The 15796-nt window shown below is 44.0% G+C and overlaps 2 protein-coding genes across 3 annotated transcripts; one reads left to right on the top strand and one right to left on the bottom strand.

The window, feature by feature from the left end:
- Positions 1 to 297: 297 nt before the first annotated feature.
- On the top strand, positions 298 to 4334 carry LOC135497974 (uncharacterized). Of its 2 annotated transcripts, XM_064788074.1 has the most exons (4): positions 298 to 372; positions 703 to 1865; positions 2417 to 2491; positions 2931 to 4334. In XM_064788074.1, exon 2 carries the CDS (start codon positions 918 to 920, stop codon positions 1833 to 1835), a length of 918 nt encoding a protein of 305 aa, XP_064644144.1. In that variant the 5' UTR covers positions 298 to 372; positions 703 to 917; the 3' UTR covers positions 1836 to 1865; positions 2417 to 2491; positions 2931 to 4334. The 2 variants fall into 2 exon arrangements, with proteins under 2 accessions (XP_064644144.1, XP_064644143.1); XM_064788073.1 differs by having other exon boundaries at positions 703 to 2491.
- Positions 4335 to 8496: 4162 nt separating this feature from the next.
- On the bottom strand, positions 8497 to 15784 carry LOC135497826 (sperm-associated antigen 16 protein-like). The gene is made up of 13 exons (XM_064787765.1): positions 15717 to 15784; positions 14912 to 14989; positions 14410 to 14599; positions 14056 to 14193; positions 13743 to 13850; positions 13164 to 13351; positions 12381 to 12532; positions 11915 to 12048; positions 11434 to 11577; positions 10972 to 11157; positions 10417 to 10609; positions 9843 to 10034; positions 8497 to 9295 (listed from the first exon to the last, which is right to left on the bottom strand). The coding sequence occupies exons 1-13, from the start codon at positions 15754 to 15756 to the stop codon at positions 9185 to 9187; spliced, it is 1854 nt and encodes a 617-aa protein (XP_064643835.1). The 5' UTR covers positions 15757 to 15784; the 3' UTR covers positions 8497 to 9184.
- Positions 15785 to 15796: the final 12 nt, after the last annotated feature.

Raw genomic sequence — 15796 nt, 5'->3', positions numbered from 1 at the left:
CTAATCTAACATTTCTACCATTCGTATCGTACTTATAGGCATAATTTTCGGGATCAAGGTGATTTCTTGTTTTTAAATTACTTGATTTAAGACAACATGTGCCCACATTTTTGATTAATTTAGATTTATTTTCTATGGGTATGTGCACATGGAATTGTGTTATTTGCCCCTACGATTTCACGACGTTTTCCACCGGATAAACCTGACGTAATATCCAAAAATACGGACCAATCAAGAGAGTGAAGAGAACGTGGATTTGTTCAAGTAGCCAATAAGAAACGAGTTAACGCCTGTAGGGATTTCTTGTTCTGTGCGTGAGCGGCAGTTGCCCTGAAGATTTCACAACGGCATCTCCGTATTTCTGAAGATTTGGTGAGTTTTGTTGTGATTTTGGTGAACTTTACCCAGTTATTGATATTGATAGTGTTACTAAGGTCACCTAGACGAAACATATCGAAGGATCCACGAGTAACATTCACCTGGGAGGTAACTTCGGACAAGTTTGTGTGGAAAAAGTTCTGTGCTCAGAACCCAGAAATCTCACACGTACATTTTACATGCATGACTCAGTCTGAACCTTGAGACTTGCTGACCAAGCAGATTATTTCAAAAAGATAACTGTATAACAACTGTGTTTGTACTGTGCTGACTATATAATTCTCAGAATGGCTTTTGAAACCCTTTCTTATACTTCCTTGTTAGATGAACTTGAGCGGGACCAAGTTGACTTTGACTTGCCAACCTGGTCAACTAAAGAATCCCCTGGCCACGAGTCTGTTGATAGTGGAACTGGTGGCAGTGTGATTGGTGACGCCAGTCCCCGACAGGAAGATTTGGAACTCAACTACGACCCTAACCTGAACGATGATGCATTCAGCAGCATCTTAGAAGAGCTGGAGTCAGTGGATCTTACGGTAATGCAGAAACCCAACACGCGTTCATCCAGGCGGGATGTCCCTAGGCCCATGACACCCATCCTTCCGCAGGTAAAGGATCGGGATGCCTTTGTGACAAACGTGCTGGATATTGTACTAGATGTAGCAGATCTTACTAGTCTGCGTCGTGATGCTAGTCGAAATGGGAGCAGTGTTGATAGTCTGAGTGGCACTGACCAGTCAGACTTAGACAGTGATACTGCTGACAAAATCAGTGTTCGAAGTTCGGGAGGAAAGTCTGTTTCATTCGTGGATAAGAATAAGATTAGTGTTCGTACGCCAGTGGGGACCGCTCGCAAGATTCAAACTGTTGACATCGGTCAGTTATCATCATCAAAAAAGGTTCAGATGGCACTGACGGCACCAAGGAGGGTTGATGTCCCAAACCCAAACAAGCACTTGAGAGACTTCATGATGGAGATGTCAGAGGAGGCAACAGAGAGTGTTCAGAAAATCGAAGTATCAGACATTAAGGCCAGAAATCGACAAGCCATCAACGCCCGTATCCAGAGGAAGAAAAAGAAGGAGTTTGTTGCTACACTTGAGAAGGAAAATGAACAATTGAAAAAGGAGAACGCTGAGATCAGGGAAAGGTTTTCTGTTTGGGATGCAGAGAAATCTGCTTATGAGGACGAGATTGCGTATCTAAAGTCGGTGTTAGCGAATCAGAGCGCTCTGTCATCGCTCATAAAAAACATTGAGGGTGTTGAAACTGTTAATCTGTCAACGTCATTCTCGCGCAAACGCCAAGCCGCCGTGGACCATGACTACTCAGGCAAACCAGCAAAGAAGGCCAAGAGCATTGCGCCTAAATATTCTGCTGGCGTTTGTCTGCATGTTGCCGACAAAAACAAAGTTTCTCTCGAGTTCTGTTCAAAGTGTGCAAAGGATGCGTTGTGAGCTGACACAATGAGAATCCCAGGCGGCGTTGTAAGCTGACAAGATTAGAATCCCATGCGGCAGTTGGGACACTAATTACTTGGATGTGCTACTAAGACAAACATTCCGATACCTTGCTTGGTTGTGAGGTTGTGAAAAGTGTTGCATTGGTCTTGTAGATCATTCAGGATCGTTAAAGTGATAGGTCTTTGAATTGTAAATGATATAAATTGGACATCAGAGATTGAGTAAAAATAGAAAAGCAAAAGAACATGAAAATTTTATCAGATAAAAGCATTTCACATGTTCTAAAGTCTGGTGGTAAGAGGACAAGTCCTTAGATGTGATGATTGAATTTCATTTGGAGAACTGTCTGTAAAAACTGTGTGTGAATCTTTTTATTATTCTTCAAAGAAAATTACCACCAGGTTTTAAAAAATGTTGAAGTAGAGTGCTGCTTGAGTTTGACCTTGTTACAGGTGACATACTTGTACATAGCGATTACAAAAGAATAGTTTTGGTAATTAAAAGAATTTTGTTAAAAATTGTTGTACTTCTTTCATTTCTAAGACCCAACTAATCTTGTAAGTTTTATCCTTCAGATCACCTCATGGCGCTCGTCTTGGCCCTGCACCTTACGCCGACAGCCCGACCAGCTTGTACTCATTTATTCCAGGGTAGGTATCTCGTGTGTTTGATTTAGGTCTTCCCTTTCAGACGTTTGTGACAATGATAATGACTGACGACACCTTGCAGCAGCCGCTCAACCAGAAAGACATTTCCTGAGAAGCGCTTATCATTTGATCAGTTACACAGTGTCTTGTCCTACTGATGGGAACTTCACTGTCTGTAGTACATTGCATGTCGATTTGTGTGTGGGTGAATGACTTCAGTGTTGAGGACACAAATAAAAGAATTGAAAATTTTGGAAGTTTCAATGCATTGACCCTATGGACTCAAAAAAATCAAATGTTTTAGTTGGGGTTGCCGCCCTTGTGTGCATGGAAAGTAAATAGACTTTCAATCTGTTTCCCTTCATCCTGAAGTTGTTCATTGTATGAATGTGGCGTGTTTGAATTTTCTGATACTCATGAACTCTCTTTCCATTTTTCCTAGCACTCTTCTGGACTTGTCGATGGATGACGGTTCTACATTGCAAGAGCACTCAATGTGCGGGAGACATCTTGGGGAATGGACTTAGGTTTGGGGAAATGCTATTGGGTATAGTATTTTCAAAGCGACAACAAGCTACCAATGAATTGAATTCAGTTAGCAAATTGAGGAATTTGCTACGGGTAGGGGAGAAGGTTATTTTGACAATGAATCTCATCAGATGAACATGCTGTTTCCTCCCGAGGACTTGCTATTATCAACAAAAAGTCCTCCTAGGGAATATTTTTGACCAGAGACTATGCCAGGCATTGACGGAAGTGTTTTTGCTCCCTCTGGCGAAGTCTTGAGAATTGTCCAAAATGCCATTGCTCATTTCTCGCCTCCCCTCGTCCTACATTGTCCTAGAGGCCTTCATCTTGAATTCACTGCTTGTCTGACGGACATAAGGGATACATGTTTTCGTGTCTACTTGTACCGGTAAAAATTACCATCGTCTCTGTCGAGCTGAGTTGACCATTTGCTAATCATTTCCAATCTCATCTGAATGGTCTTAAGTAAAGTATAATTGTACGTCATACTAAATTATTTCATATTCAAACTTCAAAAATGGCCTTTACCCGCCTGATAAAACACTGAATAATGGATGGAGACCTTGAAGCCATACTTGCCCTCGCCCCATCCCATTAAAAAAACCTTACTAATCAAAAGCACAGCCTTTGCTGTCAGATCTCTAGATTGTGTTGCAGGTTGTTTGGTAAACTTCTTAAACTTGAGAGGACAGATGGAGCTGGCACAAATTTGACTGTGAGACGAGAGCGATTCGAACTATCAATGGAACTCTTGGTCCTCTGATGCTGTCGGAGATTTGAGACGATTATTGCACAATGCCATGAAGCTGATCGGATGGATTTGTGCTGTTCGAACATATTACTGTGTCGTTTTGGATACTGATCCCAAGACGTCCTGGGATGCAGTGCTGCATCTGAAGATCACCGATCCCTGAAGATGGTTACGTAGTGATTGATACTTACCAATCAAGATCAACTCTGGTATGACCTTTTGCGATTGTGATTCCAATGACAACACATGAATATGAAACTCTTGTGTAAGTAAGATGGTCAAGACAACTATGGGTTATATAGATCATTGAAAAACTAGCATCAGCATCGGAAATGCTTGATTGTCCAGCTTCTTTGAATGTGGGCTTGTCATTAGTGTCACAATCTCAATATTGGTCAAATACCATGATCCTATATTCTTTGAACTGTGCCAAGAACTTTCCAAGAGATGATGGATGAAGCCGGTGTGAATTGGAATGGATCCACAGACAACACCATTACAACTACAGTTCAGATTATCATATTGTCGAATATTGCTGATTGGGGGAAATAAAACTCATAAAATTTATTCCTGCTTTCAACTTTGTCTCATCGTCTTCAAGATGTTTACATTCGGGCGCCCAGGGCAGTCCTGTCGCTCAGGGGGGATGTGACTATCATTGCCCAGAGAGTATGGCATTGTCTTCATGTCTGGGTTGTGTAAACATTTACTGTAAACCCAGAAAGAGGCGCCCTGACTCTGTTGGGGCTATTGCAAGTGAGCTTGTCGTGTCTCTAGTGACGGCTGGTATCTGATTGTGATTATCATTGCCTCAATGGGCGATACGAAAGACCAACAAATGCTTTTATTTAAAACTCCATGTACCTTTGCACTAGGCCTTTCTGTACAGAACTGAAGTGAAGCATTTGCTAGTCTTTATTCATATCGTCCCATATCTCGATATTGACCAGGGTTTCATGTCTAAGATTGTGTCTGATAGTTGTGGAATTTGATTGTGACCATCATCACCTTTAGTCTACAGACGATATCCATAGGTATTGAGCACCATTTGTTTGTCCTGTGTGTTGGCTGTGACACGATTGTGACTAGATCATTGCCTGTATGTCCTGTCTGCGATTTGGGTCGGATGTGACTATCTCTGCCTCTAATTGTGTCTCAAAACTAACTGACCAGGTGTTGAGGAATGGCTTGCTCTGTCTCTACTAGATTGTGTAAGATGTGACTATCATCGCCTCTAAGGACATCATAGTCCGTATTCAAGACTGACCAGGCATTGACGAATGGTGTTCATTTGGGTGCCCTAGCCTGTCCTGTCTCTACCAGATAGTGTTGGGTGTGACTAGCGTCGCCTCAAAGGACAACTATGTCTCAGTTCTGACCAGGCATTGAAAAATGGTGTTCATATGGGGCCAGTCCCTTCTCTGCTAAATGGATTCAGATGTGACTATCATTACCTGAAAGGACATCATTGTCTCTATGTCTCCGTACTGACCAGGCGTTGAGGAAAGGTGTTCATTTAGATGCCCTGACCCAGTCTCTCTCTGCTAGATGGGGTCGGATGGGACTATCATTGCCTCGAAGGATATATGGTCTGTATGTCTCCATACTGATCAGGCATTGGCGTGTGGTGTTAACTTTGGTGCCCTGGCCAGTCGAGTCCTGTCTCTGCTAGATGGGCTCGGATGCGACTATCATTCCCTCTGAGGACATCATTGTATGTATGTCTCAGTACTGACCTAGTGTTGAGGAATGGCATCATTCTAGGTGCCCTGGCCTGTCCTGTCTTTACTAGATGGGATAAGATGTGACTAGCATAGCATCTATGGACATCATTGTCTGTATTCAAGACTGACCAGGCATTGGCGAATGGTGTTCATGTAGGTGCCCTGGCCTATTCTCTCTCTGCTAGATGGGGTCGGATGAGACTACCATTGCCTCATACTCAGTGCTGACAGGAGTTGAGAAATGGTGTTCAGATAGGTGCATTGGCCAGTCCTATCTCTGTTATATAGATGGGATCAGATGTGACTATCATTACTTCAAAGAACTTTTTTATTGTCTGTATGTCTGGATGCTGACTAGGCGGTGAGGAATGGTGTTCATATGGGTGACTAGGCCAGTCTTATCTCTGCTAAATGGGGTCAGATGCGACTATCGTTACCTGGAAGGACATCATTGTCGGTTCTCGTCAGGTTTATGAGGTATAATTCAGTTAAGAGCCTTGGCCGATCTGGTGGCTTTGCTCGATCGATTGGGTCCGATGTGACTATATCTGCCTATAAGGACATCATTGTTTCAATGTTTCAGTACTGACCATGAGTTGAGGAATGTTTTTTTAGGACCCTTGCCCAGTCCTGTCTCTTCTAGATGGGCTCAGATGTGACTATCATCGCCTCAAAGGACATCATTGTCTCATTCCTGACCAGGCGTTGAGGAATTGTTCATTTAGGAGCCTTGGCCACTCCGGTCTCTGCTTGATTGGGTCGGATGTGATTGTCATTGCCTATAAGGACGTTATGGTCTCTATGTCTCAGTCCTGATCATGTGTTCGTTGAGGAATGGTTCATATTTAGGAGCCTTGGCCTGTCCTGTCTCTGCTAGGTGGGGTCCGATGAGACTATCATTGGCCCTAAGGACATCATTGTCTGTATTCAAGACTGACCAGGCTTTGGCGAATTGTATTAACTTTGGTATCCTGGCTCTACTGGATGGGATAAGTTGTGACTATCGTCGCTTCTATTGTCTGTATGTTCAAGACTGACCAGGCATTGGTGAATGGTGTTAACTTTGGTGCCTTGTCCTGACTGTCCTTGATGTACAGATGGGATAAGATGTGACTATCGTCGCCTATAAGGACAACATTGGCTGTGCCTCGGTACTGACCAGGTGTTGAGGAATAGCATTCATTATAGGTGCCCTGGCCTGTCCTGTCTCTACTAGATGGAGTAAGATGTGATTATCGTCGCCTCTAAGGACACCATTGTCTGTAGTCAAGGCATTGGCGATGGTGTTTACTGTGGTGCATTGACCAGTCGAGTCCTGTCTCAGCCAGATGGGCTCGGATGCGACTATCATTACCTCTGAGGACATCATTTTCTCTATGTCTCAGTACTGACCAGGTGTTGAGGAATGACATCATTTAGGTGCCCTGGCCTCTCCTGCCTCTACTTGATGGGATAATATGTGACTATCGTCGCCTCTAAGGACATCATTGTCTGTATGCTCTAGGTGCATTGGCCAGTCATGTCACTGCTAGATGGGCTCTGATGAGACTATCATTGCCTCAAAGGACAACATTGTCTCTATGTCCCAGTTCCGACCAGGCTTTGAGAAATGGTCCTTTTAGGAGTTTGGCCAGTCCTGCCACTGCCAGATGGGCTCAGATGTTACTAACATCGCCTCAAAGAACATCATTGGCTTTATTGCTCAGTCCTGACCAGTCGTTGAGGCATGGTTCATTTAGGAGCCTTGGCCAGTCCTGTCTGTGCTTGATTGGGTCGGATGTGATTATCATTGCCTTAAGGGCCATTATTGTCTCTATGTCTCAGTCCTGACCAGGTGTGCGTTGAGGAATGTACATATTTAGGAGCTTTGGCCTGTCCTCTACTGTCTCTGCTAGATGGGGTCGGAAGAAATTATCATTGGCCCTAAGGACATCATTGTCTGTATTCAAGACTGACCAGGCATTGGCGAATGGTGTTAACTTTGGTGCCTTGGCCTGTCCTGGCTCTATGCCTATGGGATAAAGAAAAGACTATCGTCGCCTCTATGGACGTAATTGTCTGTATGTTCAAGACTGGCATTGGCGAATGTTGTCAACTTTGGTGCATGTCCTGGCCTGGCCTGTCCTGACGGGGTCGGGTGTCACTATCATTACCATTATCAAGGACAACACTGTCTCTATGTCTACGACTGACCAGCAGTTGAGGAATGGTGTTCATTTAGGTTCCTTGGCCAGTCCTGTCTTTGCTAAATGGGCTCAGATGTGACTATCAGAACCTCAAAGGACATCATCATGTCGTTGTCTCAGCACTGACCAGGGGTTGAGGAATGGAGGAGCTTTGGCCAGTTCTGTCACTGTTAGATAGGGTCGGATGATACTATCATTGCCTCAAAGGACATCATTGTCTGTATGTCTCAGTGCTGACCAGACGTTGAGGAATGGTATTCATTTAAGGGCCCTGCTGTCCTCTCTCTGCTGGGTGGGCTCGGATGAGACTCTCATTGCCTTTACGTTTCAATACTGACCATGCCTTGAGGAATGGTTTTTTAGGAGCCTTGCCCAGTCCTGTCTCTGCTAGATGGGCTCAGGTGACAACCATTACCTCGAAGGACATTGTTGTCTCTATGTCACAGTTCTGACCAAGGGTTGAGGAATGGTTCTTTTAGGAGCTTTGGCCAGTCCTGTCTGCTAGATAGGGTCGGATGTGACCATCATTACCTCTAAGGATAACATTGTCTCTATTTCTCAGCACTGACTAGGTGTTGAGGAATGGGGTACTTTTAGGAGCCCGTCCTGTTCAGTCTCTGCTAGATGGGTCAGATGTGACTATCATTGCCTCGAAGGACGACACCAACTACAATTTGATCCCAGCTGGCCACACCAGAGACAGTCAACCATGGCCAGTGGTGGCAGACTTTCGACAGTTTTTACTAGTCTGACTAGTCACCGGAATAAGATGCAACATCTGCGTCACCTTATAACAACAAAGCAGACTTAATCTTTATATCAACAAATGGTTTAATTATTTACATGTCATGTCCCTCATAAAATAGACAATTAATTTATTCATTCTGGTAACTATCTTATCAACCCTCATTTATACACAAAGATATATTTTTATGGACGGCTACTGAAAGTACATAAATACATTAATACATACAAGTCCATCTATCCAGAAGATGGAAAAATTTGTCATCGCTAAATTGCTTGACCCAAGTTAAACTGTACAATTGTGTGTGAGAATCTGCGGGAGACACTGGTATTAAAACAACCCAGACGCTGACTCAATACATCCAAGAACGTTTTACAGTGAAACCTCCCTTAGCAGACACCCCTCTATAAAGTACAGCCTCTCTATCAAGGACACTAGTTCTGGTCCCACATAGGTTGTTTCCATTCAATTTGACCTCTCTTATCAGGACACCTCTCTATTAAGGACAACATTCGTCGGTCCAGAGGGTGTCCTTAATAGAGAGGTTCTACTGTACTTCAAAGTGACTTTCAAAGTAATACATTTTTGATGCATGTTACGAGTAGGCTAGAGGTCAAACAAGACCGCTATGCGCTATCCAGGCTATCCTTGGATATGTCTTAACCTGGCCTCCACATTTTCTTCTTTCAAATATCCTTGAAAGTATCATGAGTCCTTGGCTATTCGATTACATTGTCTCATAGGTCAAGACGATGTGGTCATCTACGTCCAGATCCTAATCGAGCAATCACTTCCGCCAGACACCATGAATTCACCCGTTCTGTCAAACATGGCAGCCTGGACGGCGTCTTCATGACCAACAAGGGATGCGACCTGAAATTTACAAGACAATCATGATGAGTTATAAGAAATGAAAACTACAGTGGAACATCCCTCAGCAGATACCCCTATGTTAAGGACACCCTCTTAAGGACACTAGTTTCGGACCCAAGTTGGTTGTTTTTATCCAACTTGACCGCTCTTGTCAGGACACCTCTCTCTATTTACCGGTAAGGACAGCAATTGTCCGTCACAAGGGTGACCTTAATAAAGAGATTCTGCTATATCTTGTCATGAGCAGTGACTGTCTAAGACAAGCAACTAAAACGCTGATCATATCCACTCAGCCTCGTCTCCAGCGTACTGCCGATCCAGATAGGACACTCAGGAGACGGCCCCTCCATCCCTTTTCCTCGAGGCCATCCTCACCCACAAATTTCGGCCCAGCATCACCATGGTAATTTCCATTCAACTTGAACACTGAAATCCGTACTGAGTTTGCCTGTCCAGAGGGCAACTTCAATAGACTGGTTCTACCAAGAATCAATACCGGTAAAGACTAGTCTTTATTGATATTGGTTCTACAAAATGTTATCCTCACCTTCCCGCTTGCCACCTCGTACATCTTAATCGTCGCGTCGTTACTTGCAATCGACACAACCATACCGGACGAATCGAACGAAACGTGGTTGGCCTGGTGAGGACCGACGTCCAAGCTGACCATTGGTGTACCTTTCCTTACATCCCATAATTTAACCACGCCATACGAATCGCAGGACGCAATAGTGTCACCCTGAAAGATTCAGAATAATCGATGTGTTCTTATGTTCCAGTAATTGGGTGACTTGATCGGAAGGCTGCATAGTCTAGTGGTAAAGGCGTGAGATTTACCATGGGTTCAATATCCAACATTGAGTACCCTCGCGAACTCAGGCAAGTCACTTTTTCTCAACCACAACCTCCTTTGACTAAGACCATCGCAAGTTGCTTGAATCTAGGCCCGGGAAAGCCTAAGAGCCCATGAAAAAAAAGTCAAATTAGTAGCTTTCAGATGGACGCCACCTCCTTGGCTGCAGACGTCAGAAAGCCAATAAGCCAAAAGGCATCACAGCGTAGTGACACTGAATCAACCCTCAGATGGTCAAGTGGGCAGCAGCAGAAAACGAACATCTTACCTTCATGTTAAACGCTGCATAGTTGACTGAATGTTCATGGCCGAAGAATGTCTGCGCGCAGAGGCCCTGTCTGGCATCCCATAACGATAACGTTTTATCTGCCGAGGCTGTGCACACGGTGTTTGAAAACGGAAGGAACATTATGCTGTTGACAGAATCCGCATGGCCACGGAGGGTATAGCGACACCGCAAGCTGAAAGAGACGAGGGATGTGGTGAGTGAGTACACATAGAATCTATCAAAAAGTTTTGTCATCGCGTACATGTCAATAACGGCAGACGTCACAATCTGCGGTCTATTCTGAAACCGTTCTGGGTTACTGCTACTCATCCTGCCTTGGAGGAGGAATCCTCCCTGGAGAATATCACCTCCAAGTGCAGAGCAAACGCCGAAGAAGAGGTAAGAACTGTTACTCAGATGAGCAGCTCAACCAGCTCTGTGACCTGAGCATTTCCGACCAGTACCCATTTGTACACCTCGGTGAAGTAAGGCACGCGAGGCACCCAACATAGTGAGCGATACAAGAAACGCAACAAAGGAGGATCGAGAACTTACCTGTTCAGATCCCATATTTTTGAAGTATTATCCATTGAAGATGTTGCTAAGAAGTCACCATGTGAGTGCCAGCTACATGACCAGACGGCATGTGTATGATCGGTAAATGTATGAACGCACTCGGCTTTGGTGAAGTCCCAGATTTTAACAGTTGTGTCGCCACTGGTCGTTGCCAACTTACTCCCTCTGTAAAACAGATCATTGCATTGTTATGAAAAACGGGTAGAGTGCTGGTCTCGAAACTTCATACATTTGTCATTTTTGAGGACCGACTGAAGACACTGTTGACGTTTGGCGAATTTATGTTTGACGAAGTCACCACATTAAAGTGATATGTGTAGAGGCATGCAGCCTTGGACAACACCTCTCGTGACAGAGTGAGGGAGGCTGTCTACATGAAGCACAAGTTACACCAAGTCAGTCCCGATGGTGTCCTTAATAGAGAGGTTCTACCCTACTTACGACGGATGAAAGTCACAAGAAGATAGCCAGTCCGTGTGTCCTTCTCCCGTCATGATGATGTCGCCGCTCGGAACTGCCCACATCTTCCACGTATGGTCATCGCTCGTCGTGCAAAGAATCTGTTTACGCGGATGGAGCGCGAGTCTGTCGAGCGAAACAAAGAAGCCATATGACAATCGTTCTCCATGACAACGCGGCAAAGATAAGCTATTTCTCTACATTATAACTGTGGCCATTGTGCTAAGCAAGGCCTACTGTTTAAGGAAAAAGAAGTAAAGTAGTTCGATACCTTTTCACAGACACGAAAATGCTCTTTCGAGGAATATTTGAATGAAGGGGGGGGGATAACGAACCTGTATCTTTCATCGTGGAAAGATTTCTCTTGAATCTCAGAAATATCGGATATAAGTTGATGTGTGTGTATATTTGGTTAATACCTAAACCGAACAATATTCAGACAAATTTAAGAAGTACGACCTACCCGCTGATAGCAAGAGCATGTGACTGAAAGGTACTCGAGAGCCGGAAGCCGCCGGTCCTGGTCAGATGGCCGGGGGGTCCCTTGACATGGGCCAGGAGAGGGTTAATGCCAGTATCCTTTGGAAACTCAGAATCCTGAAAGTACAAATAATGACCGAATTTACTGACTTGTCCTCGCAATCTTGAAAGTATGTCCGGCTGATTGGATTTGGCCAATGAATAGATTGTCTTTATTCTTCTGTATTTTTGCGACTCACAGTCTTCAGTAAGTGTATCTTGCAATTCCATTAACCTCTGCAACTGACATGTATTATCAGCCCGGGACATATCTTGGGGAGATTTTCACCCGAACCTCCCCTGTCTGGTCAGTTCATCAAATATCAGTTTGTTATGCATCTTGCTAGGAGACAGTCACAATTATACAGTCACATCCCCTGGAAAAGGTACCACAAACTGCCAAAACCTACATTTGGGTATCTCTTCTCAGTCTCAAAGATTGCCATGTTGTCCTGATTGTTTCTCTCCACGGCGAGTGTCCTCTGCGTCGGTCCTCGTCCGAATTTGTCTACCATATTCTCTGCTCCTCTTTCGCAATAGTGGAAGGATGTCGAACTCAGACCTAGAGAATGAATGGGGAGAGTAATGCAAGAGGGTGTAAGCTAAACACAATACAGTAGAACCTCCCTTAGCGGACACCTCTCTATTAAGGACACTAGTTTTGGTCCCAAATTGGTTGTTTCCATTCAATTTGACCTCTCTAATCAGGACATCTCTCTATTAAGGACAGCACTTGTCAGTCCCGAGGGTGTCCTGAACAGAGAGGTTCTACTGTACTTGTGTGTTCCTGCTCGCATTTGGGGCCAATTAAATCATTGGTTTATCTGTTCAGCTGCCATCAGCCTCTATGACGGGGCGAGTCACTTCATCCAAACAATACACACAACTGCTACTCCCCTTTCCAATGACACAAAGCATGACCGTTTCAAAACGTGGCGGTTTTTCCGAATTGAGCAATTCTGCCTATAAAAAGACAACAGTAAAGTCCCCAAAGATCAAACTAGAGATCAGCCAAGTACATTGGGTGATATGAATAAAGACTAGCAATTGCTTTTATCTAAAACTCCATGTACATTTACACCAGGCCTTTCTGTACAAAATTGAAGTAAAAGCATTTGCTAGTCTTTATTCATATCAGCCATTGTCTTTGTTGTCACCCGTCCTCTGTTCAAACAATTACACCAATCACCCACCTGTTCCCTCTTTGATGCGTGACCCCTTGTACTTCTCCATGCTCTGTATGGTCGTCTGCAGCCCAGTCACCTGGCCCACGGCCCGGTCGCGCTCGAGCTTCGTCAGCATCTTCTCCTTCATGGCCACCTCGTATTTGTGCTTCAGCTGGCGCAGGGTCGGCTCGTAGGACTCGTAATGTTTCTTCAGCCTGGGGTGAAACATATGGCGGTCATGAATACAATGATACTGAGATTGACACAAAGCGTTAAAAGCTTTTCTTCTGGAGAAGGCATGAATTTTTCACATATGAATGAATGATGCATAAACTACGGTAGAACCTCTCTATTAAGGACACCCTCAGGACTGACAGATGCTGTCCTTAATACAGAGTAGTCCCGATTAGAGAGGGAAGATTGAATGGAAACACCCAATTTGGGACCTGAACTAGTGTCCTTAATAGAGAGGTGTCCGTTAAGGGAGGCTCTACATAAGATTGGTGCAGAAAGATTCCCTTTGTCTTTATAAATGAATGGTCGTGTTATACATTGCGTATATTTGAGGCACGCGATATAGCAGCAAATCACCATCCGAGTCCTTACCTCTTGATATCATTGATGAGTTTATTCTTTTCCTGTACGACGCGTTTGTGATGCATCCGGTGGTAGTCGCGTTCTTTCCTCAGCTTCACGTATGTATCCTTGGCTTTTCTGAAACAGAAATTTAAAATCCATCAGTATAAGAAATTGTATTTTTATGATTTAGCTTCAAAAGAATGTACCCCATTCCTTCATGGTGCTCACAACTAGGACAGGTTTCTCCAAGGAGCTATCAGTCCACAACCAACTCACCCCTGAAGAGTGTCATCCACCAGGAGGAGGGCTATTAGTATGCTCTCAATAATTATTGACTTACAAGGCAGCTTCCTTGTATCTGTCCCTTTCCAGTTTCAGATGTTTCAGCTCTTCATCCAGGGACTGGTTCCTGGCATAGATATCGGGCACAACGCCTATATCTTCTTCATTCAGCAGACCCTTTTGTTGCAGTTCATACCTGGAGAAGAAAATAGCTGTTTTATCAGTCCAATATGCCAGCACATGAGGAATGCAGTAAGAGTTTGTGACGTCTCTTTTTAGGCTCGAGGTTTAAGATTATTTGATGCAGAACCTTTCAACACGGAGAGGTACAACTAGAAAAAGACAAACCAATTGCCCTGTAGGCGAAAAGACATGAAATTTTGCCCTGAGACCATTAAAAAAAGATACCAACCACTCTGTCTGGAAACTGTCCAGAGTCCTTCCCATACCCATCTTGACGAGGAAGTTCCTGACAAAGTCATCGACCACCTCTGGTCTGTGAACGACGTTGGGTCGTGGCGAACCCTCCTTACGGACCTGCGCTTCGGCATCGCCAGTTTTCTCTTGGATGGTCCTCACAGCAATTTCCAAGTCCTCTTCGTCTGAAAATTGCGATACTTGGAAATGTTTACCCTACTTTCACATTATTTATGATGATAGATAAGAACTAGGAGACTGGCAGTGGCAACTTAATTCAGATCTTTTTTACTGTCACATCCGAAGAGACAGGTCACATTTGATTCTTCTGTTTGGTCACCATTTTAACCAATCCACAGTGCACAAAGGATTTTGCATCTCAGATTTTGTCTATGTCGACAAGCTCTCTTTCTTTTACAATCTGTCATTGTCCATATTTTTTTATATGACTATGAGCATGTTTGCAAGGTCGTTCATTATCATAGAAGTATACTTACCACCACCAATAAAGTCTTCATCGACTGGTACTGTCTCATATTGATATTCTTCATCAGAATCATCAATAATTTGCTCCTCTGCATTTTGGTCAAGGAAATTATTCTCTACTGTAGACTTCACTTGAAAGATATTTCCATCTGTTTCACTAGTATTCTGCCTATTCGGCGTATGAGCATGCCAATGGTACCGACAGTCTGATAGTGATAGGCCTAGTTAGCTCTAGCTGTCAGTGGCAGTGGAAGTGTCACTGTCAGTTTGACCATGGAGGTATTCTTAATAATACCTCCATGGTTTGACTCAGTACCACCACTGGCACTGGCACTATAGATCCATGCACATGATTGGGAACAACGTTTACGAAGACGTCATGTCTCGTCACGTTACAGTAATGTAAAAATGCAGGGTGACGTGACGCCGGCCAACACTACGTTATGTAAACGTTGTTCCCAATCAAGTGCATGGATATCTATCTAGGCCTATAGTGGCAGAGCAGAGTCAGACGGACGTACACAGTGACTCACAGTGTACGATTGATGATGACAGTTGAGACATGATGATGTCGATGGCGATGATGAGTCAGTCTGTCAGAGTCCTGGAGACTGTATCAGTCACAGTGTAGGCCATGCATGCAGAGTCTATAGCTCAGTCAGATTCCGAGTGGGCTGCACAAAAAATGCGAATATCTTGCAAAGTGAACCGTTCTGAAGGGGAAAGCTGACTTCTTTCAATTCAGCACATTAAACCTCAATTATGTAACTACTTTATTCGCAACATGCTAAAAGATAGCTGCTTGAAAAAGGATACTTTCGAGGTAAAATTTATTTTCGTCGTAAGTCGTCGCCATCTTGTTATCGGTGTTGCTAAGTTAAAACTGCTCCACCTGT

The sequence above is a fragment of the Lineus longissimus genome, chromosome 13 (assembly GCF_910592395.1).
Source record: "Lineus longissimus chromosome 13, tnLinLong1.2, whole genome shotgun sequence".
Classification (NCBI taxonomy): Eukaryota; Metazoa; Nemertea; class Pilidiophora; order Heteronemertea; family Lineidae; genus Lineus; species Lineus longissimus.
Note: the sequence above shows the minus strand (reverse complement) of the source record. Positions and strands in the feature narration are given on the sequence as shown.